General features: G+C 37.3%; 1 protein-coding gene across 1 annotated transcript in view; it reads left to right on the forward strand.

The window, feature by feature from the left end:
- The window catches only part of KCNH7 (potassium voltage-gated channel subfamily H member 7), a 237920-nt gene that overhangs the window by 147173 nt on the left and 63507 nt on the right, over positions 1-27240 (forward strand). Inside the window, exons 4-6 of the mRNA XM_075511509.1 lie at positions 12263-12687; positions 16890-16910; positions 20096-20310. Of these exons, the coding sequence (XP_075367624.1) occupies positions 12263-12687; positions 16890-16910; positions 20096-20310 (661 nt within the window). The remainder of the gene's footprint in view (positions 1-12262; positions 12688-16889; positions 16911-20095; positions 20311-27240) is intronic.

A 27240-nucleotide genomic window follows, 5' to 3' on the forward strand; every position in this document is an offset into this window, starting at 1 on the left:
GCCATTTCACTAGTAAAACAAAGGAAGTGTGTGTTCATATATCTCTTTCCTTTCAGGGGAAAAAAAATCCCAAAACATTTTTCATATCTTTTTTTTTTTAACTTCTAACCAAATTTATTTAATACTATATCTGTCCCATCTTTATATTCAGAGAGGTGAGGACATTTCTTCTGTAAGCACTTATTCCATGACTGGGTATCATCCTCTTTTCCAGTGAGGATGTATTTGCACAATGTGCAGTTAAAGTGAGACTTATAGAAAGTGATTTCTGCTATAGAAGTCCATTCATCATCCAATAACTCTCTCTAAATTTTGTCTCATTTCCAAATATGAGAATTCTATTCAATCTTACTTCAAGTCTTTTCTAATAAGTTTGTTTGTTTTCTGTGTTGCCTTTTCTTAGATCATGTAATTGTTTTATAATTCCAGAAATTAACTTCTATCCCCAAAGATAAAAACACTTAATAACTTTACCCCACCTCACTTTATCTGTGAAATGCTTGAAGACATAAATACCTGCTTTTTAAGTGAAAGGATATTTGTTTAGCATATTAAAGTGTTAAAATCAAGTTTTGAGCTACATAAGCCCTAAAAATTGTTTTTACTCGTACTGTAACATTTCTTATGGACTGTTTTCTGTCACATCTGATAAGACACTAACATTTGCTTGATTGTCACTACGATGATAAAAAATTATTCCCAAAAGTGTTGTTCATAAATTTTCATGAATCTAATCATTTGACAAAGTTGTATAAAATTTTCAACTCCAACTGAAATAATGCACAAATAATGGATATTTAGCAAGACGCTTTTAGAAAAAGAGAACTCACTCCTGTTAGACTCACTGTAAAAGAAAAAAAAAAGAGCTTTCTGTAGATTGTCTACAAAGAACTACATTAAGAAGAGATGTGATACCAGTTTAGCAAAAAAACTGTGTGAACACTACTAAATTATAATTTAAATTTGTCTACTAGTAACAGTTGTTAACCAAAATAAGATGGTAAGAATTCCTGTACAGTGTGTTGTACAGACTTCATTAAATTCTTTATCAGACTTCATTAACTCTTTATTATAAAGTGTTAAACTACTATAACTTCTGTATATAAATATGGCTTTTAAATCATCTGTTGAGAAAAGGGAATGTAAGTGTTCAATTTTATTCCCAAATCCATCAAACATTCCAATCTGGCATGTTCATCCACTCCACCAATTTGATGAGGAATTTTTACAGAAGTTCAAGGAACCGGTGGCATAAATTAATATTTGCTCCTGGCACCTGATTCTGATCTTTAAAGCTGTCAAATATTTTGCATCTATAAAGCTAGTAACTGCAAAATATCAAAATCAATCATGACACAGAATGGACACAGAGAAAATCAGCAGCCATTTCACACTGACAGAAAGTCATAGATTTGAGGATACTGACTTCAATATGAAGAATGTCGCTATAATTTTTCTACTCAAAGTAGACCATTTATGGGATTGTAATGTACACACATGCACAAGATGAGAAAAACCTTTTGGAACTTTAATTCTGAGTTGTCTTCATTTTCTGCCCCACCTAGAGCATGCTGCTTTTTTACTGACCTATAAGTGCTTTTTCTAACATTTACTTCAGTCCTTTCTAACGCAAAACTCCTATTAATATGTAGGCTAAAATAGCTAAAGTCTATGAGGTAATTTTATCACAAGTTTTATTCATTTAACTTCAAAACATTTTGACTAGTTAGAAGTACTAACCTATAAGCTAATACTGGTTCCCAAACACAGTGTTCATTATTTGATTAAGCACGTAATTGCATTCTGCCAAAGAGGGATATTTGAGGATTGTCTTATCATTTTATCACTTCAAAATCTATAAGCCTGTTAAAGACACCCTGGAATAATTTCTTGGGTTTCTTCCTCTAAAGGAAATGAGAGGACCTCTTATACATCCAATAAATGCATACTTTTTGGATAAGGTTCAAAGAAAATGAACAGGCTAATAATATTCTTAAAACAGCTAAAACCATAATTAGAAAACCTTTTGAGCAAGGAGATCCTTCAAGCTGCTTACACTTCACCAACTTTGGCTCTATCCTGGTCCTAACAATGGAGTTACATCTCAGGAGTAGAGATCACTGCATCCACTGAAGTTACAAATAAAACAAGCACAAGTGAAATTCAAATCAGGCCCTTCCTTTAAGTCAAAGAGTTAACTCAAAAACCAGTATTTGTTTTCCTCTGTGCAGAGGACTTTACTATATGAATAAGCATAGCAGTTTAGTGAGAGGCAAGCATATATTTTTTTCTAAACATATCTGGACAACAACATTGTCATGAAAAGTTGTATACTATTTGATGCATACAAGTTTGCCGCATAGAACGTGGCACGTATAAGCAATAGTAACCCCCTGACTTTGCCCAAAATGTAATGAGAAATTTGTCCAGGGTCTTATTTTTAGCTGCACCACTGGGAGCAAATTCATCATAAGTCAGGGCTAGTCAAGAAAAATTGTTTCCAGGAGGACAAAGGTTTCTATCTAGCCAACCAGCAGCATAGTTCTGACAACCCCAGTGTCAATATGTGTATTTGTCTCCAAGGTAAATTACAGTGAATGTTAGGTGAACTGAGACAGTGTTGAACTCTTAGCAAAGGAATATAGCCAAACAGCAATCAACAGCAAAAGACAGAAGGACCTCTGGTACTTTCACCTTCAGTGTTCCACAAATACCTAACTGCCTAATTAGCAGAACAGCCATTAAGATAAATACATTCTATTAGTCTTCTTTTACAGACAGAGAAATACAAGTGGGGTGGCTATATTTTGTTTCGTCATGATGGCTACTGTTGGGGCTCAGATTAGAAAGGAAGTCTCCCTGGATTCTAGCCACTGTAATTAGCTGTTTGCATTACTGCCTCTCCCAGCTAGGATCACAAAGCTATTGTGCTATATCTTGTACAAACATTCAATAAAAAAGGCAATCTCTGCTTAAAGAGATAACAGACCAAAAAAAGAGAATGACACAGCTTTCGGTAGCTTTCAGTGGAGGTGACGTGTGCACACTGGACAGGAAAGGAACACAAGCTGACAATACACTGGCTATGCAGAGACCCTTCAAATTCTTCTTTTGCTATTTAAATAAATACATAGCAAATATGAGAAGTGAGAATGAAAAGGATTCTTGGACTGGACTAGGTCCAGGAGGTTTCTTCCAGTCCTATATTTTTATTCATTTTTAATCTATTCATTTATTCATTTTTATCTATTTGTTCTTTTCAGGACATTTAAAACAGGTGGGTTCTGTGAGGTCACTTGAAGGCTAGGATAATGATTTTGCAAAGTCATCCCACCTTATAATACATACCCTCAGGAAAGTATAAAGGCAGTGAGTTTTGCATCATTCTCTGATGGAAGAGAGACATGTCTCTATTATTCATAGTAAGAACTAGCACAGAGAACTTAACACATCTGTGCACTTATTAAATTGAATTGATATTTTAACCTTGAAGAGGGAGAATTCAAAACTATCAGGGTATCTCAAGCTTAGACAAAGAGGACTCTACTAGATAGCAGAAAAAAGTATTTAAATGGATTTGAGACACCTACTTTAGTTTTCTGTCTGAAACATTAGCCAACTTTAAAACTTGGTAATTGGAATCGTATATTGATCTATGCGACACACTTAGTAATTATCAAAGTACTTCTTAATGGAATAGTTCTTAAATTTTCCAAATAAAAAGGCAATGTACTTTTAGAACAATTCTTCTGCAAATTACATATATTGTATATGAATTCAAGCTACCTGAATTTGCTTCTAAAATGTATGAAAATTTTATATTCTACCTTCTTTTCTTAATAGTCTGTTTATTTTTTGAACCTGTTTCTTTTTAAGCTAAAGCTTTTTGTAAATCTAGTTTAATTGTATTTCAGATGGTAACAACCTTTCAAGTGGCTCTTCTTCAGGTAAATCTATCTTCTAAAATTCTATCTACTAAAGTCCTTTAATTGCTTTGTTCTCATTCTATTATTTCAAGATCTCATTATATTTTATATAATTCTAGAAGAGTGCAAGTCAAAATATGGCTCTTGCTCCCACTTTCTGAATATTGATTTCTGCAAAACTATAGATATAACAGCTAAACTATTAAATTTAGTCTAATTATATGAAATATAAAATCCAAATGTAGTGATACTTTTCAGTTTATTATCACTGAAAGTTCTTGTATGCAGAGCATAAAAAAATTTCAATTAATATATGAGACAAAACACACTGCAGAATTTGTTAGCAGTATATAAATTCAGTGTTAAGACATAAAGAGAACTTCTTCAGGCTTCCTGTCTCAGACAAAAGCAATATCTTAATTCTATGAAGTCTGGCAACCAAGGTGATGAAGGGTTGAGAATTTCCTGAGAATTTGATTTAATAGATGGAATGAATTCTTTTTTCCAGCTACCAAAAAAACCCACCATATTCTCAGCAAGACAGCAAAATATTGTGCTAATTGACAAATTCTTTGCATATAAAATTTATCATGATGCTTGCTATTTTGTTTCATTGCAGTTATTTAGTTTTTTCTTCTTTTCCACTTTTAATTATGTTTAAGAAATAAAAACACGAGAAGTAAAATCTCTGAGAGGACCAAAAATTCTTTTTTCTTACAGCTTTTTCAGAAAAACACTGTAACTCCTATAACCTTAACATAATAAACAAGATCTAATAAAATGACATGTCTATCAACAAATGGGAAGAAAACCAGACAGATAAATGTACAGGTTAACATGTTCATGTTAACATCCCGGGATATAACCATTCCGTCTTTTGAGGGAGACCCTGAGAACATTGTTTAGACTAAATTCACTGGTCAACCACACACAGCATAGCCCTACATGTAGCCAGAGACTTCATTCCCTTCCTTTCATGTTTTGACAGGATACCTCAGAGACCTATGTGTAGACAGAAGGATCTGGAACCATATTATTCTCTTAGCCATTCTCAACAGTACTTTTTAGGAGAAATATAGCCTGAATACAAAAATGTGCCATCACCAGCACAGAGATAAAACAACTTTCTCACTTACAAGGGAACATAAAGAAGACTGTTGTTACTAATACTGATAGAATTCAAGTGCAACCTTAAATTTTAGAGAAAACTAAAAGAAGAACTGAAGTGCCAAAATTAAAGTAGACCATACCAGAGGATAAAAAAAAGTGTGTATGCAGCATCTGAGAATTATAAATTTAAGCTTCTGAAGTTAATAATTGGATATGCTTTCCTTTTTCTGCCTGAAAAAAAATGAAGATTATTTAATGAGCAGAGGAAGAAAATGATCCACTTATGTATGCTTCTCGGCATTTGGGGGAAAAGTAATGAAAAAAAACATAATTGGCTCTTGCTGTAATTCTCTGTTCTAAGGCCTGCTGAGCCCAGACGGAAAATAAGGCAGCATCACATGCCTCAGTGTTTGCATAGAGTACATTCAAGTATTTGCTGCTATTTTAGACTGTCAATGTTTAAGGATTCCATTTCTCAAAAGCAATTGTTTCCTTCAGTCTGTTGCATGAGTTGTTAGATGGTATTTCCAAGCCTTGGAGCAGCAATTCAATAATTGCCTGTGTCTGTATTTCTAATAACCTAGATCCTGAAAATTTCTTGACAGTAGGCATTCAATTATCAGAAAATCTTTCAGCAAAGAGCTGACTTCTGTTCCTTTTGCAAAAGTAATTTTGCTCATTGTTTGGGGGCGTTTCAATACAAAAGTATTGTTGAATTAACACATGCTCTGGGGGATAGTCTGTCATAATCACCTTACCTGCCCTTGTCAAGGAAATCTCTATTTAGAATAGGTTGGTCTTTGTGGATATGTATGTTGTATGCTTTAATCTTACATACTGAAAAAGTAACATATGTTTCATATTATAGCCAGACCAATCATCTACTACGATAAAACTATGCAAGACTTGATTTTCTTCAACACTCTACCACAGTTAACAGGTTATACCGGAACATGGGCAACTCAGAGTTTGGCTTAGCTCTCAGCATAGGACAGCGGGTACATCATACCAGGAAACAGTAGGAACAGTTTCTGCACCTCACTTAATTTATCTTGTGCAAATTTTTTGTGCATTTGAGCTCCTTTGATTTGATTTTGGAAAGTCTAAATCTAGAGAAGTATGAGAGTCTAATAGACTAAATCTAGCTCCCAGGGAGGGAGCCTGAGACCAGCTACCACTTATTTTCCCTTTGGTTGACTTACCTGAAAGCAGCTTCAGATACTGGTTTCTGGATAACTACTTCACTGCATTGGCATGAAAGTAACAATGCTATTAGAGATGCTACAAAAGCTGGCTGAGCAATTCTTTGAGAAGCCATTGTGACATCCCAGCTGCTATCTCATAGGGCTACCCTTCTGCAGTGCTCAGTATAGGAAACCAGGAATCCCATGTGCATAGACATGAGCTAAACAGACTTTGGGACAGCACATAGCATCTACCAGTAATCCTAAAACCACTAAAGAAATTGCAGTGAAAGTAAAGCTCTCTCAGTTGTAGGTGTTTCTCTGACTTTGCCACTGTGTCTAGTACGTAAGTATACATTTTCATCACTAGAAGTTTGAGGAGTACCTTCACTGTGGCAAGGCAATATTCAGGCCAAGTATCATTTCCCTTCCTTGTTACAGAATGCTTGCACAGAACAGATAGGGGAATTACTTGCCACACAAGTGTATTGGGTTACTAAAGAAATCCTTATTCAGATATATTTTTGCTGGAATACCCCATTTTCAAAATGAAATTTGTATTGATGGGGCAGCAAATTTGCAACCATGATCATAACTGTTAATAAGGTCTTTTTGGAACTACTTTTCACTCTTCTTTTTTTTTTGTTTTCCCTGCCACAAAATTCCATATGATGGTATTTAGTGTTTAAGAATTGCAATTTTCCATTAATGTTAACATTTCCCATTTGAAGACTTATGGAAAAGCAAGGCTATTAATTTTTCTTATAAAGATAGGTTTTTTTCCTACACTTTTTTCACAAAACTGTTAACCAAAACCTTTTATTTCCATGAATTCTAAATATCTTCTCCTTTGATGTCCCAAAATATGAGACAGAATTAAAAAAGGCTTTCAGAAGGCAAGAAAAGTCGACTTGAATTTGGGACTTTGGTGATAACTACATCTGTGAACAGTTTAGAAGTGTCCTTTCTTCTCTACAGTATATTTTTGGACTAAGTTCTACTATTTAAAAACTCTAAGGGTTAGCTGAGATGGCACAGAGAATAAATGCAACCAACAGATTAACTCATTTGCAAATTACTTATTCAGTGAAGCAAGGTTTGAAAGGAGGAGGTGGAATACAAGCCTGGAATTGTGACTCAGACTCAACTGCTTTCCTCAATTGCTCTTAGTAAGCCACAATTATACAAATCTCTGACTCAGCATTAAGAATTTGCCAATCTAGTCTTCAACTTCAATAAAATATAAGGATTTAAATGTAACCTTATCTGTATATTTATAGTAAATAGCTAGTTGTATCTCAAAAATTTTTTAATATTGTAAGCCAAGATAAATCTGCTCTGACATCATACCTACACAAAGCAGGAGTTGTCCACTTTCAAACAAAAGATTTTACCCCATAAACAGTATGCCAGGGAAGCGTCCACTGACCCTTCTAGTCAATACTGGGACAGTGGGCCTGGGGCCATTAATTTTGCTTCATGACAAATTTTATTATTACTGAACTGAGCAAGGAAGTGTAATGTAAACTAGACAAATTCTGAATGGGCCTCCTGATAGCTTTAGCTGCAGTACTGCATGAGAGAGCTGAATGTCCAACCCATCATATAGCTCATTATCTATACACTGAAGAAGAGTAACAATACTCCTCCTCTAAAGAATATTCAAAATAAAAAGCAGGAAATAGGGATTTTAACTTTCAGGCCATTTATTACAGTTTATAGAAGAATAGCAAAAAGCTACTCATTTAAGTTTTCTATTTCATGCCCAAGAGTCTTAGCAAGAAGCAAAATTCTCACTGAGTGTTCTTTCCAGCTGAACTGCAGTTAGACATCTAAATCAGTAATGCAGTATAACATGGTCATATTAACTTGGTGAAGCAGAAAAGACCATCTGCACCACCATGAATATGACTAAAATAGAGTGCCAGCAAAAAGCCTTTAACAGTGTCTAATGCCAGAAAACCTTATGAATGGTATTTTTAAGAAGTTCAATGTAATTGATGAAAAAAGAATTACAGTATTTGTTTCACTTTTGATGCAATAAGCTTTCAAAATTGATTTATAAACTGTTTTACAACTGAACTCTACATGCATTAAAAATAATAAAATATTTTTTATGTATTTCACTAATTTCAACTGTAAGCAATTTGTTCAAGTATACTTAGTAAGTTAGAAGAAATATGCATGTTCCCAAGGTGCACTCTGCTGAATAACACTGTGCAGATTGAAAACTGGCACCTCTAGCTGCTGTTTGAGACATGCATGTAATAGAGATTTCTGTCTACTGTACTGTTGTGTGCATATATGCGTTAGAGTAATAGATTCAATGCTAAATATTTGGAATTCAACAAGCTTTTTCAGAAATTGTCAAGGAAAAAAAGGAAGATTGTTACATGGATTTATATTTTAAAGTAGGGGAAAAAGGGTGGAAATAAATGGCCAGATTTCTAAATACTGAGATATTATCAGTAGAATCACAGAATCACAGAATCGTATAGGTTGGAAAAGACCTTTAAGATCATCAAGTCCAACCATAAACCTAACGCTACCAAGTCCACCACTAAACCATGTCCCTAAGCACCTCATCCAAACTTCTTTTAAATACCTCCAGGCATGGCGACTCAACCACTTCCCTGGGCAGCCTGTTCCAATGCTTGATAACCCTTTCAGTGAAGTAAAATTTCCTAATATCCAGTCTAAACCTCCCCTGGCGCAACTTGAGGCCATTTCCTCTCGTCCTATCACTTGTTACCTGGGAGAAGAGACCGACCCCCACTTCTCTACAACCTCCTTTCAGGTAGTTGTGGAGAGCGATAAGGTCTCCCCTCAGCCTCCTTTTCTCCAGGCTAAACAACCCCAGTTCCCTCAGCTACTCCTCATAAGGCTTCTGCTCTAGACCCTTCACCAGCTTCATTGCCCTTCTCTGGACACGCTCCAGCACCTCAATGTCTCTCTTGTAGTGAGGGGCCCAAAACTGAACACAGCATTCGAGGTGCGGCCTCACTAGTGCCGAGTACAGGGGGACAATCACTTCCCTAGTCCTGCTGGCCACGCTATTTTTGATACAAGGCAGGATGCCATTGGCTTTCTTGGCCACCTGGGCACACTGCTGGCTCATATTCAGGTGGCTATCAACCAACACTCCCATGTCATTCTCTGCTGGGCAGCTTTCCAGCCACTCTTCCCCAAGCCGGTAGCGTTGCATGGGGTTGCTGTGGCCCAAGTGCAGGACCTTGCACTTGGCCTTGTTGAACCTCATACAATTGACCTCGGCCCATCGATCCAGCCTGTCCGGATGCCTCTCTAGAGCCTTCCTACCCTCAAGCAGATCAACACTCCCACACAACTTGGTGTCATCTGCAAACTTACTGAGGGTGCACTCTATCCCTTCATCCAGATCACTGATAAATATATTAAACAGGACTGGCCCCAATACAGAGCCCTGGGGAACACCACTTGTGACCGGCCACCAACTGGAGTAAACTCCATTCACCACCACTCTTTGGGCCCAGCCATCCAGCCAGTTCTTTACCCAGCAAAGAGTACACCCGTCCAAGCCATGAGCAGCCAGAAAGGTTCTCAGAGTTCTTTGAGTTCTTCTCTTTAGAGTCTCACAGGTTCTTTGTTATTCAATACATTTTCAGTTACATGGATAAAAAAGGCACAAACAGCTAGGTGAGAATGTTTGCGGATGTCACAAAATTATTCAGAATATCATATGAGATTTACAGACATATCCTATGATACTGAGTGGCCAAGTGATAAAACAGCAAATGAAATTTTTTACAGACATAATAATAGAGACTAAATTATCTGTTACCAATCAAGAAAAATCTCTCAGCTGTTGTGAAAATATCTTAAATTGGCATAGGCTAGGAAAATAACTCAAAAAGGCAATCAAATATTAGGAATTATAAGGAAGGAACTAAGATCAAAACAAAAAGCCGTTATGTCACTGCATTGATCCCCGAGTCTGGGAGTAGCTCAGGCCACTGTCAAAAATGATTACATTAGAAATGAAAAGGAAGTGAGAAGAGTGAGAAGGATGATCAGAGGTACACAATACAGGTACACTAGCATTCTTCAGCTTGGAAAAGAGGTATAAAAAGAGGAATGCAACAGATATATGAAAAGCTATAAACATTATGGAGACTATAAAAAGGGAACAATTATTAGCTATTTTTCACATCATAAGAACTAGCACCCTCCTCAAGGCAACAGGTTTATAGCAAGCAAGGGGAAGTACTTTTTCACAAAGATATGCTACAATTATGGAACTGTTTCCTATAGGATGCTTTGCAGATGAACGTACAACTGTGTTTCAAAAGCACTGAGACAAATTCATGGAAGAAAGGTACACCCAACATTCAGTTTGTGGTTTGAACACAATCTCTGGCTCAGAAAGTTTCTGAACTGTAGATAGCCAGAAACTGAGTAAATTTACTGGGAGAAATAACACAATGTAGTGGTTCTTAGTCTCCTTCTCCATGTATCCACTACTGGAAAATATCAGAGGTCCAACAGTGTGCTAGATGGTCTAGTATAGCAACTTTAGCTCTTACACAGGTTTTCCTTTAAGAAGAGCAGGGCACTCTCACTTTCATTCATTTAGAATTCAAAATATATGCAATACTAAATATATAGGACATTCATTTTAAAACATTAAATGATTATGCTGTGCCATCAATTGCTCTACACTTACTGTTGGGCATAGGCATCAATGAAAGACTATTTCAAAACATTTCAGTATGGGATGATAAATTTCAGTGCTAAATATTAATGAACGTTAGCTAGCTACAAATGCTGGCAATTAACACTGACTGAAAAAAACACAAAATCTTATCCCAAACAGAATTTCTTATCCCAGTAGGAAGGAATAACAAGACATTTTGAGATGTCCTCTGAGCAGACATTTTGCTATTGATTCACTGTGGAAAACACTCATGTATCAAATTGATGAGCGACAAGAAGCTATTAGATAAGTCAGACCATTTACGCAATGACATGTGATCATTTCAATTATTTCAACTATTTTATTTGGGGGTTTTTTTAGCATTTTTTTCTTAAACTGTTTACTATGTTTTCTGTACATCAGAAGTCCCTGTGCCTCCATCTGTGAGTTGTATTACACAATATCTTAAAATACTTGCTATCTGGGTTTGGTTTTTTTAGAGGGACAGTCTGTAGATTTTACAGTTCTTCCCCTATATTTTATTTGCACCTTATTTTACACTTTCTCTCAGCTACTGATATTTCTTACCATTACACAAAGTTGTTAGTTTTCCACACACTCAGAATAGCCTTTCCTGCCATTCAATATACCAAGCCCAACTAAGACCACACCCATGCAAATGTACAAAAAAGAATTGCATTGTATAGGTGCAACTGAGGCTTGAGAGCTGCGTTGCTGTTTTTTCTTCCTGCGTGTTCCTTTACTTTTCATTTTAAATTCACTCAGAATAGGTGTTTCATTTAATCATAAAATGTAAGTATTGGAAAGATTGTGGCAAAACTGATACACAACTCATTTTTCTTTCCTGAAAGACTAGCACTGGTATCTTCCTGTTTAATGTGTAGCCAATAAATCAATAAATCATCAGTACACTTAAGCACATGGAGTTCCATCAATAATAGAATCCACAAATACCTATTTCAGGATAACAGCTACCAAGCAAACTAGTTCAACCTGTTATAGCAGTCTTTTATAGATGCATAGATTTTTAATTTAGAAAGGACCATCAGAACAGATAACCTTATCTCTTTTAAAACAGACTGTAGAATCAATGCTACTATACCTATTCTGAGCTCAATAACTTTGGTCTGACTGAAGTATGAAATCCGTTAACACCATGACTATAACAAAGTTACTATATAATATTTCCATATTTGCACATTCCATTGCTAAGCATTGTAATTTATTAGGAATAGGTCAATTATTTATAGTTATTATTATGCACTGTGACTGTGTGTGAAAAAAGCAGATTTTCATGACAAGAAACTAATATGTAATATTTTCTTTTGTATTTATTTACATGTAGGCAGACTTTTTGGGTTCCGGTTACCTGGATTGAGACTTTTAACGTACAGAAAGCAGTCCTTACCACAGGAAGACCCTGATGCAGTGATAGTAGATTCATCTAAGCACAGCGATGACTCAGTGGCTATGAAGCACTTTAAATCACCTACAAAAGAAAGCTGTAGTCCTTCAGAAGTGGATGATACAAAAGCACTGATTCAACCCAGTAAATGTTCACCTTTGGTTAATATATCAGGACCTCTTGACCATTCATCACCTAAACAGCAATGGGACAGACTTTACCCTGACATGACACAGACAAGCAATCCACTAACCCATTCCAGATCAAAGGAAAGCATTTGTAGTATACGGAGAGCGTCTTCAGTACATGACATAGAAGGCTTTAACGTCCATCCCAAGAACATTTTTAGGGACCGTCACGCAAGCGAAGGTATGGTAGAAAGTCAATCAGTATTCTCTGATGTACTAAGAAAGGAATTATTGCAATTTTTCATAGTAATTATCATCACTTTGTAAGCAAAACTAAATATAATCAGCTGTATGCATTCAAAGGCATACTAAAAATATCAGGGGCCCAAATATGCCAGCCTTATTTACACTAAATACTGCTTTTCATGTCTGAGCAGACCAATGAAATAATGGGCTTTCTCTTAGACTACCATCTGCCTTCTGTATAGGCATATAGCAAAATTGGGCCCAACATTTCTAAAGCTTATATTGGTATTTGGGGGGGGGGAATCAGGTGACCAAGTTAAAACTGCACGCACAGTTCTGTCCCATACTCACATATATTAGATTGTCTACAACCGTATGAACTCCTACTTCAGAGATTGATCAGTTTATTTTTCTTAAATCTGTAATTGTATATTCACTGATCCAACACTGAGAACTACTTTTTCTCTCACACTGGAGAAAACATCCTTAGCAACTTGACTGAAATTCTTTGTGTAATGCTTAGTGAAATACTTAATGAAATGGTGAAATGCTTAGTGTAAAATTCATGTAAGTGTGATTTTCTCTTTGTGTTAGTATATTCTTGCAACCAGCAAAATTTACCAAGATGTTTTCTCTGTCTTCTTTTTCTACTGTCTCTCCTAATTACACAAAGGCATGGAGTGTGGTCCATGAGTTCTTGTTGGAGACAGGGAGTTTGAGAAACGAGAAACAGCTTAGCAGACAGAGGTTTGAAAGCCCTGTGAATGGAGGGGTACCTTTGAAACTGGCTTTCGCAGAAAAGTGCCACATATACAATGCTTTTGCAGCTAATGATGGTCTAATGACTTGCATTGCATACTTTTATTCAAGGTAGATGACGAGGAATGTATATGGAATATTTTAAGATTTCAAAAACATATGTCATAGAAGACTGTGCACAGATTCATAAATTAGCAAGAAAATGAATTTTCATTTTCAGTGATTGCCTGTTTTGCTCCTATTCATTGACCGCAACTGTAAAATTACTTTAAGTTCTCCTGCCTTTTGGAAGGTCCACATCAAGGGCTCTTTGCTTCTGTACATCTCCTAAAATATAAGTCTGAATGCTCCTCTGCCACCAAGATTAAATCCTAGAATAGCAGAACTAATTATTCTTTCCAGTTATTCTTCCTGTATTAAATATAATGGGTAAATACTTCTTTTCTCATTTCTGTTTCTTTTGGACTCATTTTTTCCAGTTTAAATGAACCTGAAAATTCAACTAAATCCATCCTAAACCATACCATTTTGCTATATTTCATGTTCACATTCAAGCCAAGATTTCAAGATCAGGATGTAGAGGCAAAAATCTCCAAGGTTGAACCTTGTCATGTCTTTTGGACCATTGCATAAGCTTCATCTTGGTTTCAACTTCCCCAGATACTTAAACTAACCTTTCAATAAAACACATTTAAACATATCTGTTTTGTCAATTTCTATTTTCAGAACGTATTCTCATTAGAGCACTTCCCAATGATGAAAATGTGTAAAAATCAGTTTGACTGTTAAGTTTCTTTGGTTATGGTGGTATCAAGCTCATGCAGAAATCGCCACATAATTTAATACTTGCTGCATGGAGGAGCAAAAATTTCTAGCTCCATTTCACTAATAATATTTTTCAAATGTTAAATACTAAGGAAAATAAATTTTACTATGAGGAGTCGATAATCCATTTGAATTCCTACAGCCTCTCATGTGATGTGATAATTTACAGTGTAAACAGATAAAACACTGCCACTCTGATTTCACTCTGCATAAGCTACAAAACAGTAGAGAATCTGGCCCCAAGTTTAGGTCATACATATGCGTTCTAAAAAAGTACAGCAGAACAGAGGACAGCTCTGAGAATTGCATTAGAATTAGCAACCATCCTTGATGCCATCTGCTTCCAAGCATATTAGAATTTGGCACCTTATGCTGAAAAGATGTTTAAATTTAGCAAGCAAGTCCTGCTTGTCTTACTCAACAGTGAGCCATAAAACCCTATTGTTGCTCTAAAATTATCCACGCAATTTAGGCAACCAGGATTCAGCCTAAATCATCTTCTCTGGACTCACAGATTCTAAGCAGAAGCTGTAGATACTGTACTGTAGAATGTAAAGCCCTTAAAAGTAAAGTACAATAAGTAAAAGCAAACTACAATCCCAATTGGCTAAATTATGGGGGCTTTGATGTTGCAAAATGTATTATCCAAGGAAGCATAAGGTTTAATATATTTCCCATTCCATTTTTATTTTGTTTATTGATCCTAATAATTCTGAATTTTCCTGAATCCACTGAAAACTACTACTTTGTCTGAAAATGCAATTCATGATTCAGATTTAAGTTTTTCCACCTCTTCCAGTTCAAATAATATTAATTGAATCAGCATAACAGAATTCTAACAGAAGAGAATAGCATGATTTAGCTCAATACTAACTACAGTAATTCACCCACGGTCAAATTTATTTTTTTGGAAGATAAAGCAATTGAGAATTTAAATTATTTCATGTGTTAAATTAATTTATGTAGCCTAGTTGCCTATCACTTTAAAATGATCATAGCTGTGGCCATTATATGCTGAAAGGTATTACAGTAAAAATGACAATTTAGGATTTTAAATTCATTTGAGTGTACCCAGTTGAATTCCATTCTAAATTTGCCTATTTGATAGCAAAAGCAGCAAGGCAGGAACTGTGTCTTCCACCCACCACCCATACTCCAGCCAAGACCTTCTCACCTGAAATGCCAGCAATCCAGATTTTGCAGGCGGGTACAGGTTTACAGGGACGCTTCAGGAATTTTATTGTCTTCAGAAAGTGACCTCAGTAACATCCCTGCAGTCTTCTGAAAAAACAGCAGGCTTTTGTGCCTAACTCAGCCTACAAAATCTGCCTTACTGCTACAGACGCCTGGCACAGAAAGGCATCAGGCTGACAGGAACTAAACACTCTCCCACACCTGTGGTCCAGAGGGCCCAGCTCGATGTCTCATGCTCCCCAGTCCTCAGGAAGCTGAGGAAAAGCCAGAGAGGCAGCAGGTGTGACACGATGCTACAGACAAGGCCCAATGTCACCTCCGATTCCTTCATGGGAGAAGGCCACAGCTTTTCTCCAGAGTGGGGCTGAAGCAGGCCCTCTCCAGGGACAGGGCTGCCGCTGGGGCAGACGAGGGCACAGCCACCTCAGCCCTCAGAGGCGGCCTGTCAGCGGGGGACAACCACAGGTGAATATCGGCTTGAGCCCAATGTACCTTTGAAAGCCGGTAAGCTGGTCACAGTGACCGGCAGCACACAGGGGCAGGGCCGCATCCTGCACCTGGCCCCTCGCTCCTTGCCAGCCCTCAGGGCCCTCGCCCACCCTCACACCCCCTGGACTGCCACAGCCGGGCAGGGGACCCACAGGTGGCCTGTGGGTCATGTTCTACATCTATGAATAGGGGTGGCATCTACCTATCCACCTGTGTGGCTTCTTTAAAATAATAATTATAATAATGAACAACAACGATAATAATATTCTCCCTAAAGAGGTTTGATCTCATAAGAGGATTCAGGGCTGGGTGTGCCTGTGAGGACAGAGAGCTTTGCCACTGTTACCTTGTGGAAAGGCACCTAAGAGCTGAAGAAAGGTTTAAGGTATATCCTTCTCCTCAGTGTTTCTCCAGTATTTATTCAGAAAGGCGCTGTTCAGTTTGCTGCCATGGTAAAAACTTTTCCTCCTGTGAGTCCTGGGCAGGCTCAGGGCCTGGGGGTCTGTGCAGGGCCGCCTGCACAGCCCCCCACCCCACACAGCCAGCCGCCCTGTGCCACAGCCCGCAGCTGTGGGTGCCTCATCCACACTTAATTGTGTGTGACTAATTACCACTTTGTGGGTTAGCGCTTTTGACCTCCAACCCAGCACTAGACTTGTGGAGAAACAATTTTGTCATGTTACTCTTAAGGCAAGTTAGCTAGAGCCAGTCCTACTCCCTGATGACCTACTCCAAACAGTTTTACAGATAATCTCTCAGCTGTCGAAGTGACTTCATCTTGACTAAAAGTCTACATAATTAAGGAGGTGCAAAAATATTTCAATTCAAACCACATACATATTTTGAAGCAATATTTTCTGCTTTTTCTGATGTAGATTTTAGTTGTCTTTTTTCTCTCTTTTTCTTCACTTTTATTATGCTGAAATCCAGACAATGGTCGCAATGTCAGAGGTAAAGTATACATCTAGACTGTACCTTCCGGTGTTTCAAACAGCCACACTTTTTGGCATGTTACTTTGCCTGCTGTATGAAATGTTCAAGTACAACATTCTCATGCTGACCTCTCTAGGCCCAGGTGCATTACTTAAATTATATTTGTTAAACACATAGTTATTCCCTTAACTATTGTCTCAAAGCACTAACTAACAATCCCTGGAAAAAGTGAAGGCATAGTTAAACAGTCATTTTACTTAATTATCTGTTAATTCAAAAAATGAAGGGAGGGAGATAGAACAAGTTGTTTAACTCAGTGCTGTTGTCCTCAAACAGGCAAAACTTCTGCTGAAGCTACCAGGAGTTTTACCTGTGAAAGGATGTACAATCGGGTGGGGCCACTAAAAAAAATCTGTTGTTATAAGGTGCTTAGTTTTCAGTTAACTATCTCAAAAATAAAATAATTGGTATCAGGAGCCTTGTGGAAGTATCTTCACTTATTCCTCTTTTGTCTCCTTAAAACTAGTTTCACGTTCCTGGATGGCAGGGGGTATGGTTTCAAGCTTGCTGTAGTATTAAAATGTGCATGCATGAACTTCATTGCCAATTTCATGTCTAAATAACATGTAGTGCAGTTACAAAATTGTTTCTATTCACCAGCACTGAGCTACATCTTTTAGAAGCAATTTGAACATAATTCTTAAGTGACTTCCTCAATTTCTAGAAAACAATTACTAAAGTGTTCAGTTTAATTGCAGTATTTGTAGTTATGCCTGAAAACTGGTTTGTGACTTCATGCATGATGCAAAAAGTGTGTGTACCTGGTAAAGTCTTCTCTCTAAACTGCATGCAGTGCATGATCTAGATTCTGTAAAGCGACTCATGGACTACGAAATCATTGCATTTGCTTCATGTGTATGTTGGCAGAATCTTGGGGGAAAAAATGCAGTCTCTGTACTGTAGAACAACTTTTATAAATGCATTTACTGCTGGTGAAACATGACAGATTGACAGCTCAGGAGAGTGAAATCATTTCTCAGTGCATTGTGTAAGCAGGGACAATGGAATCCTACCATAAAAATGGGGAGCTCAAACTTAACCTTAAAGAATCTCCTTTGTAGGGTAGGCAGAAGCATGTCGTTCTCCCTGCTTATTCAATTCTTGGCTGCTCTGCTGAAACCGTCAATCAGGGTGCCAATTAGTGTCAATTGTGATTGTGATTTGTTATGGCCCTCTTTTTCTGCTTCCTGCTATGACAGTATAGCAAAGGTCCACTAGCTGTCAAGTATCAGCTCACTTAAGCTAGTAATGTCTTTCAATTAATTACCATTATCAATGAGGTACATATATACATTTCACCACTTTCTAAAGCAAAAGAAGTGGGATAAAAAAGCAAGGTTTTATTCTCATGTGCAATTAACTTAAGTCTAATACCACACAGTAGGGCATGAGTCTTAGGTAGCGAAGGAGAGAGTAATTCTCTTTGGAATAGAAGCAATAAAAGATTTAAATCCCAGAAAGCAAAACTTCAATTCAATTTAAGCATCTATTAAGTTACTGCAAAAAAAAAAAATTATCTAATATCTAATCATAGATTTGTCTAAGCTCCCTTAGTTTCCTCTTACCTTTGAGTTCCTTATGTATCAAGAATCTTGTTCATCTGACAAATGGCCCCAACTTGATACGCTGCTCATGTCTAAGCCTACTCAATAGTCAAAAACTATCAATTGCTACAACTATGTAGGGAAGTAGAGCTGAAAAACTGCAGTATGGCCATACATAAGTAGCACACACCAGCCAGATTAGCCACTTCACTAATTTATGAGGAGATTGTGAGCCCTAATTTATTTTGAAGACCACATTTTAATAGACTCATGTGGATGATGTGAAAGATAGATTCAGGTCCTACCTGGGCCAAAAGGTGTTCAAGCACAATATTCCAATTCCTTGGTAGTGTCCTCAGTACCAGGCTTTTTAGCTTTCCTTGTGGATGAAAGGTAGTGCTTTCTTCCTTTTCCAGTGAAACTGTTCCACAAAGAATATACTAGGTTCATTGGTCTAAGGAGAAAAAGAAGGACTGATTTTGTAGTTTAGTGGTTAGAGCACTCACCCACAAATTTTTGTTTATCTTACATCAAATGATCATTGGACAAAATACAGAAAGTCTTGAGAGCAGAACCACCAGACTCATCTCTCCCAGTGGAGCACCTGAACTGTTAGTCTAGAGCATCATGCCCTCCCTTGTCATCATTAATTCCTTTCTGCACAGTGGCACAATTTGAAATGGAGTACTAGAGGATTTCTATCTCCAGCCCAGATTAACATATAATTAGCCTGAATTTAGGCAGTAGAAAGCATGTGTATAAATCCTTTTAAGCTAAGAAAGTGAATTAGAAGTCTGGTTCTTCAGCAAGCATTCTAAGCCAACTGTGAGGGAAGACCAGGCCTCACTTAAAGAATTTAAAAAAAAAAAAAAGTAGAATTCAGCACTGCCTGAAGCATTTCCCCACAGCTATTTCCAGGCAGCTGGTTACTTTGAATTTCATTCCTTCCCACATTGCAAATACAATCCAGCTGTTCCACTTTTGACTCTGCAATTTACCTCATAGGCCTAATCCTGTCCCATTGGCTGTTCCTGAATCATAGCACCTGTTCTTGTTTCCCTCCCAGGAAGATTTAAAAAAAAACAAAAAAAACAGTAGAAGAAAAAACATCACATTGTTGCCCATATTAGGGGCAACAGTAAGGATAACAGTAAGGTTCTCATGTGTATCTGAGAAATACCTTTTGATCCCACACTTCAGATAGATACATTGTTACTGACTTCAAGACCTGGATTTTTTCTTAAATCCATAACTGGATCTAGCTCTCACTATCTAAACATCTTTATAATTCTTTTTTCCAGTATTATTCTCAAAAGTGAATTTTTCTTACTATAAATATGTTTGGCTTCTGGATCAACTTTATGATGACATTACAAAATAAGTATACTGATCAGTTATATTGCCTTCTCATTGTACAAAGTACTCATCCATTATTGAAAAGAATAAATATAATGGATATAAAAGATAATTTTTACTATTGACAAGTAGTATATTGAAAAATAGTTTTTAACTACACTTTTAACATATCTCACTTAAACATTAGTGATAACTTATTTCTCTTCATTTGTGAAGTACTAAATATGTGTTCTGATTTTTCAGGGCCTTTTAATCATATCAAGTCGAGTCTGTTGGGATCCACATCGGATTCAAATCTCAACAAATACAGTACAATCAACAAAATTCCTCAACTCACACTGAACTTTTCAGATATCAAAAGTGAAAAAAAATCTTCATCTCCTCCTTCTTCGGAGAAAGCAATTATTGCACCTAAGGTGAAAGACCGAACGCACAATGTAACAGAGAAGGTTACCCAGGTAAGGTAATATCCATTATTTTTTTAGTTCCTTTTCAGTTTCATGGAGCCAATTATCAGTGTATTCAATAGATTGTTACTCTTTTCATGAATGATTTGGATATCTCCAAGACAATTTGAAGGGTTTGAGCCGTTACTTACTTTACCTCCAATTCAGTTGCACGTGAGGTAGTTTACAACATTAGATGATACTGCTAACAAACAAAACTTTTCAGGTCTCTATTTTTCAATGGAAAAAAGCTGTAATATGCACCAAGTGCCCCAAATAAGTCCACTATTTTCAGTGATTCCTGTCAGTCATAAATGTTAGTTTCATTCTTTTTCCTTTTTCTCAGCTTTATGAATTGCTGATTAGTGCAAGGCACAACATGGTAACAATGTTAGGTGATTGTGCCACTGGTATAGGTATAATAGTTACATCTTTTAATTTCTGTTCCAGTTCTTTGGCTTTTCATAATGCTCTTTCCCATGGGTATCTTTTCCATAGGCGTACATCAAAAAGGCTGTCAAAATGAAAAGCAGATACCTTTGGACTGGATGTATGATATATTCAGTCATACTTGGGAATGAGGCATACAAGTGAAACAAAACTGAAAACAATTCAAGATAGCATATTTCTTCACTCTGAGACAGATACAGTGCCCTCTGAAGGCAATAGACCTTTTCAGCTAAATTCAGTATCAATTACTGAATTTGTGTTGTAATGTCATACCGAGATTGGCAAGGACAGGCTACCAATGTGTAACATACTGAACAAAATTATTAAGACATGACAGTATCCCAAATAACTTTTATAGTCTTAGTAAGCAGAGGGTCAGCCCTTAAATGCCTGTCCACTGACAGACTGAAAGAGGTTAGAAGTGCTTTGTATTAGAATGCAGATAGAGATTCCATAAGGAAGATCTTGCCAAGAGTAGCTTTTGACTTACTGCTGACCTGTCTTACATAGACCAGGCTGTGGCTTCTCTACGTTGGTACTATGCCAGATATTTTCCATGCTCCTACTCCTTTTGACCAATATAAAAAGGAATGTATTGTACACCCGCCTAGAGAAACAGAGATAAAAGTTCTATCAGTTCTATCTTGAGATCAGTTAGTGCTTAAAAAGTAATTGGATTTTTATCTTTCATATATTTTGTCTTTGATAGCTAACTTGAATCTGCAACCGTTGTACTTTCTTCCCTGGTCAGTTGTGAAAGATTTAATCTCTTCCGGATCCATTTTGATATGTTTTAAATTATTCATAGTAGTTATACATAGAAATCTTTTCACAGATAATATGGCAAAAAGTCAAGTTACATTAAAAAGACTAATTTTTATAAGTTATGTAAGAATAGGTCAGGCTCGATTGTTTTTTTCAAAATTCTGACTGGCTAATTAGTGCCAGACTGCCAAGTTTCTATGTACTAATGACACTGTTATGAGGATTAAAAAAAATACAAAAAAATCTATGTTTATTCTTCAAATAACTTAGATATTTTGAAAAGGTCCCATAGAAATGGCTTGGATCAGCTAAACCTTCCAGAAACATTGATACTAACTAAATTCAAAATTAAAGTTGAAATACTCTGTAAAATCTTTACACTTCACAAAAGACTTCCAATTTAATTTGACATTGGTTTATGTCCTTTTCTAGAACTATCTCAAGCAATGTGCAGAGTACAATTTGTGTAGCAAACTTCGATAATATACTATTCATCATAACTGGAAAGAATTCCCAACAGCTGTTCCTTTCTCTCTTATTACAGTCAGTTATCAATGTTTTTAGTTGCTGCTGCAGCCTAAACTCTTGGATTAGGTACAGGGAGAAACTCCTAGGAGGTGTAAATAAATGTAGGTCTACTGAATTTGATAGTCAAAGATCTAGTTAGCTAGTTATTCATGAATTAGATTAGAAATAGACATTTAGAAGATGAAAGTGGCTAGTTTTAGTCCTGTTTATGTTTCTGATGCCCAGTGATTTCAATATGTTTTATAAGAGTCAGCACTTCAAAGGTTCCACTGCATGTCTGCCTTTGTCTTTAAAATCTCTTTGTAAAACTTGTCATAGGCCCATAGATCCATTTTGTATCTGCAGAATAGTGGATAAGTGGTTTTGGAAGGTTTGAGCACAGTGTTGAGAATAGAATATGGCAGAAACATCAGATAAGATAATTAGGATATGCTCATGCTGGCACAGTCCTCTGAGACGTAAATCTGTGAAACAGCATCAAAAATGTACAGAGGGCAATATGACCTATTTAATCTGTGGGACAATATCATTAAAAGAGCAAATGAGTATAAAATGGCCATGGTAAGTTAAAAGGTCACCCTTAATCAGAGTAGTGACATTCTGAAATAATGTTCTAATAAAAGAAGTTAGGGCAGGAATTCCAAATGTCTTTAGACAAAGCCTGAGAAATGTAGTAAAGGGATGGATAACACGATGTGCTTTTCTGGGATTGTAGGACTTGGTCATGTGGAAGGCCACTTCAAGTCACATATTGCACCATTCAAACATCTATCCATCTCTCTTGTACTCCTCATTGTGTATCTCTCTCCCTTTCCTTTCCTCAGCTTTGCTGAGAAATTTGATCCTGCTGCTATAACCTGACATTTCCACTACTGTGGCTCCTCTCACTGTGCAACTCAAAATGTACAGACATGGACTCTGGTATGCACCACACTAAGGTATCAGTGAGCCTCACAGTTGCATGACTGCACTCTGGATTCTCTGTCATGCATCAATAATATCAAACCGAGTATCAGCATCACAGGATACAAGAACAAACATTTCTTTCCAGAGATAACAGCTGTATGATTTCTATCATATCCACAAGCTGGAGAAGTAATTCAGGTAGTGAAGACAGTGAAAAAGGAGGGGATGGCACGTTGCTACCTTCACAACATAGAGGAAGAATAATGAATAAAATAAATAAAAGAGTCAAGCCATTGTGTTTAGAGGAAGTGATACATTTTCAGAAAGCATTTAAAGAGGAGTGAGATGCTTTAGCAGTAAGATTTTAGTGAAATAAGTTAGGAGCAGATGGGAGAAAAAAGTTTAAAAAATAATTTCAGAAGGAACAGAAAATGTTGTGGGACAGTAGTTGATACTTTGAGTGAAAAATATGAACTTTTAAATGCAGGTGGAGAAAATAACATTTCACTTCAGAATGTAATAAGTAAATAAACAAATAAATAAATAAACAAATAAAATCCTCAGCATCTTACCTTTTAAGTAATACAAATAAATTAATCTCTTCAAAAAGAGCTAGGTTATAAATTCTACTGCAAAGACCCTTAAAATATGGTCTTACTACTTAACAGGAGTGTTCAGGACATTACGTAGAGATGAATATTGTCTTGAGATATAGCTTGCAGTGAAGTGCTGCACATGTGATGGTCCTGAATAAGTAGATACCCCGATCTCTTGGCCTTTCACCTGGGTCTTCACTGACCAAAGCTCCTTGTGTAATGCAGAGTAGCATAACATCTTCTGGATACCTGTTTCTGCATAACATTGACTTTTACTGAGAGGAATAGCCCAGTAGTAGCTGCCAGATAGCCCTTATTGAAAAATTGGCATTGTCATATCCCAATGTAGATATTTTTCATTAAAAATAAATTTGCATTTCCACTCCACTTTACTAAAAGAGGTTTTTTTTAATGTTTCACATTATAATTTCCAGAGGTGCTAAGCTAGACTCTCTTCTAGAAGAGTCTCAACTTACTTTTTTCATTATTCATTTTTATTGACAGTTTGTTCAGGGGGACAGTCCAATTTCTGCACTCTTTTGCACTGACAGGTTCAGTTGGGGTCCTGACACTGATTGTTAGAAAGAGACAAGTCTTCCCAGAGGCACAAAAAGTACACTTTTATTAAAGAAAGCAGTTGGGCAAAAATTTGACATCTGTCCCTTAACATTTTTGATGAATTCATAAAGGGGACTTCTGGCCTTAAAATTACAGCATGTAGAGGTGCAACAGTACGTGATTTTATCTTTTGTTTAAATACTGATTTATTTAAAATCTTTTTACACATCCAGTTCCCACTGATGTATGACTCCAAAGCTGTGAAGTCTGTTGTGAACAGACTCAGAGCAGCAGGAAGATTAGAATAGTCAGTACCTATGCTTATTTTCAAAGAAAAGAGAGAATTCCTGAATACCCATAGATTAACACTGGCAATGGCTGGCCCAGTTAATAAGCTAATAAATTACTGATCTCTTTATTGTGTTGTTTAAGAAAAACTGTTTGGTGGCCCCTGACCATTAATGTTCAGAGATTACTGATCCCCTTGAAATTCATCAGTCTGTTTAGATACAGCATGTGGTTGAAAGACCCAATATGTATCTGTTGTTTATGATCTGTCTCAATAACTGACTTACAGGAAGGTAAAACTCTATGATCTTTAAACTTTTTTTAAATAATACTTTTCAAAACAGTTTCATCATCCATCCACCTGTAGGAATATAACCCAAACTGGTTATATGGCTGATCAAATCATAGAATCATAGAATACCAGGTTGGAAGGGACCTCAAGGATCATCTGGTCCAACCTTTCTTGGCAAAAGCACGGTCTAGACAAGATGGCCCAGCACCCTGTCCAGCCGAATCTTAAAAGTGTCCAATGTTGGGGAATCCACCACTTCCCTGGGGAGATTATTCCAATGGCTGATTGTTCACATTGTGAAAAATTTTCCTCTTGTGTCCAATTGGAATGTCCCCAGGAGTTACTTGTACTTATTACCCCTCATCTTTTCCATGTGACTCCTTGTAAAAAGGGGTCTCCATCTTCTTTGTAGCCACCCTTTAAATACTGGAATGTGGTTATAAGGTCTCCCCTAAGCCTTCTTTTCTCAAAGCTGACCAAACACAGTTCTCTCAGCCTTTCCTCATATGGCAGACTTCCCAGTCGTTTGATCATCTTTGTGGCCTTTCTCTGGACCCTCTCCAGCCTGTCCACATCTTTTTTGTATAGCAGGGACCAAAACTGAACACAGTATTCCAGGTATGGCATGACAAGCACTGAGTAGAGTGGGATAATTACTTCTTTATCTCTGCTGGTGATGTCCTTGTTGATGCAACCCAGTATCCTGTTGGCTTTCTTTGCCACAGCAGCACACTGTTCACTCATATTGAGCTTGTTGTCCACCAGGACCCCCAGGTCCCTTTCCACAGAGCTGCTCCCCAGCCAGGTAGATCCCAGCCTGCGCTGCCCTCCTAGATTATGTTTTCCCAGGTGCAAGACCTTACATTTGTCTTTGCTGAACTTCATAAGGTTCTTGTTAGCCCACTCTTCCAGCCTATCCAGGTCTTCCTGCAGGGTGGCTCTCGCTGCTGAAGTGTCCACTTCCCCACTCAATTTGGTAACATCAGCAAACTTCATCAGGGTACACTTGATCCCATCATCCAGATCACTCATGAAGATGTTAAACAGTTTTGGGCCCAGTGTCAATCCCTGGGGGACCTTACTTGTGACAGGTTGCCAGTTTGAAAAGGAGTTATTTACCACCACCCTCTGGGTGCAGCCTGTCAGCCAGTTCCCCACCCACCACACAGACCACTTGTCTAGACCATGATGCTTCAGTTTCTCTAGGAGGAGGCTGTGGGAAACAACATCAAAAGCCTTGGAGAAATCCAGGTAGACCTCTCACCCCACCACAATGTTCACCACTCACCCCACATCAACCAAGCAGGTTACTTTTTGTTGTAGAAAGCAATCAAGTTTGTTAAGCGCGATTTGCTCTTGGTAAATCCGTGCTGGCTTTTCCCAATCACATGCTTCATTTACTTGTGATAACCCCCAGGAGGATTCGTTCTATAACTTTCCCAGGCACTGAAGTAAGACTGATGGTCCTATAATTTCCTGGATCTTCCTTTAAGCCTTTCTTGTAGATGGGGGTGACATTAGCCTTTTTCCAGTCTTCTGGGACATCCCCTGATCTCCACAACTTCTCAAAGATTATGGAAAACGGCCTCGCAACGACATCAGCCAGCTCTCTTAACACCCTCAGGTGGATATTGTCAGGGCCCATCGATTTGTAGGGGTCAAGCTCCTGTAATAGTTCACATACCAACTTTTCCTTCGCTGATGGTGGGTCTGTTTGCATCAACCTGGGTTTTTGTTCCCAAGGCCTGGGGCCCAACAGTGCCAGTAAAGACAGGGGTGAAGAAAGTGTTGAGAACCTCTGCCTTTTCAGCATTGTTGGTGACTAATTCACCTCTCCTGTTATACAGCGGGCCAATATTTTCCTTCTGTTTCTGCTTGTTGTAGTTTTTGACATCTCTAGCCAATTGCAATTCAAGATGAGCTTTTGCTTTTCTAACTGCATCTCTGCACACCCTGGCAATGCCCTTGTAGTTCTCAATGGGTTTTTGTCCACTTTTCTGTCTCTGCTATGCTTCCCTTTTGGTTTTGAGCAGAAAAATGATAAAACATAAATAAAATTATATAAAATATAAATAAAATTATATAAAATATAAATAAAAAATACCGATATATACCTTGACAGGCTACACGGTTGATTGGAAGATTGTAATCTGATTTGCAGACATGCTGAACACCCACAGTTCTTCTGAAAGTGCAGCTCTCAGTGAAGGGGGGGGTCACGTATGAAGGGATAGACCTTGTAGTTTCACTGCATGTTTTTGTAATCTGGCCAAACTCTATTCTGTCAACCCCAAAAGATTAAGAAATAAGTAACAATATCCCCCAAGGCTAGTCTCAGCTGCTGGTATAAAAAGAACTATTATATGATCATGACTTCAAGCTGACCTTCAGGTTTTCAGGCTAAAAGAAGACTAGCAGCATCTAGGACAGACAGGGGCAATATAAGACCTAAAAATAAACCAAATTATTGAGCTATACATTTTCAGCAGTCTGATTCAGCTGACAGACTGCGCTGTTTACAATATCATGCAATAACTCACACACAAACAACATTTCAAG

The sequence above is a fragment of the Mycteria americana genome, chromosome 9 (genome assembly GCF_035582795.1).
Source record: "Mycteria americana isolate JAX WOST 10 ecotype Jacksonville Zoo and Gardens chromosome 9, USCA_MyAme_1.0, whole genome shotgun sequence".
NCBI classification, from domain to species: Eukaryota; Metazoa; Chordata; class Aves; order Ciconiiformes; family Ciconiidae; genus Mycteria; species Mycteria americana.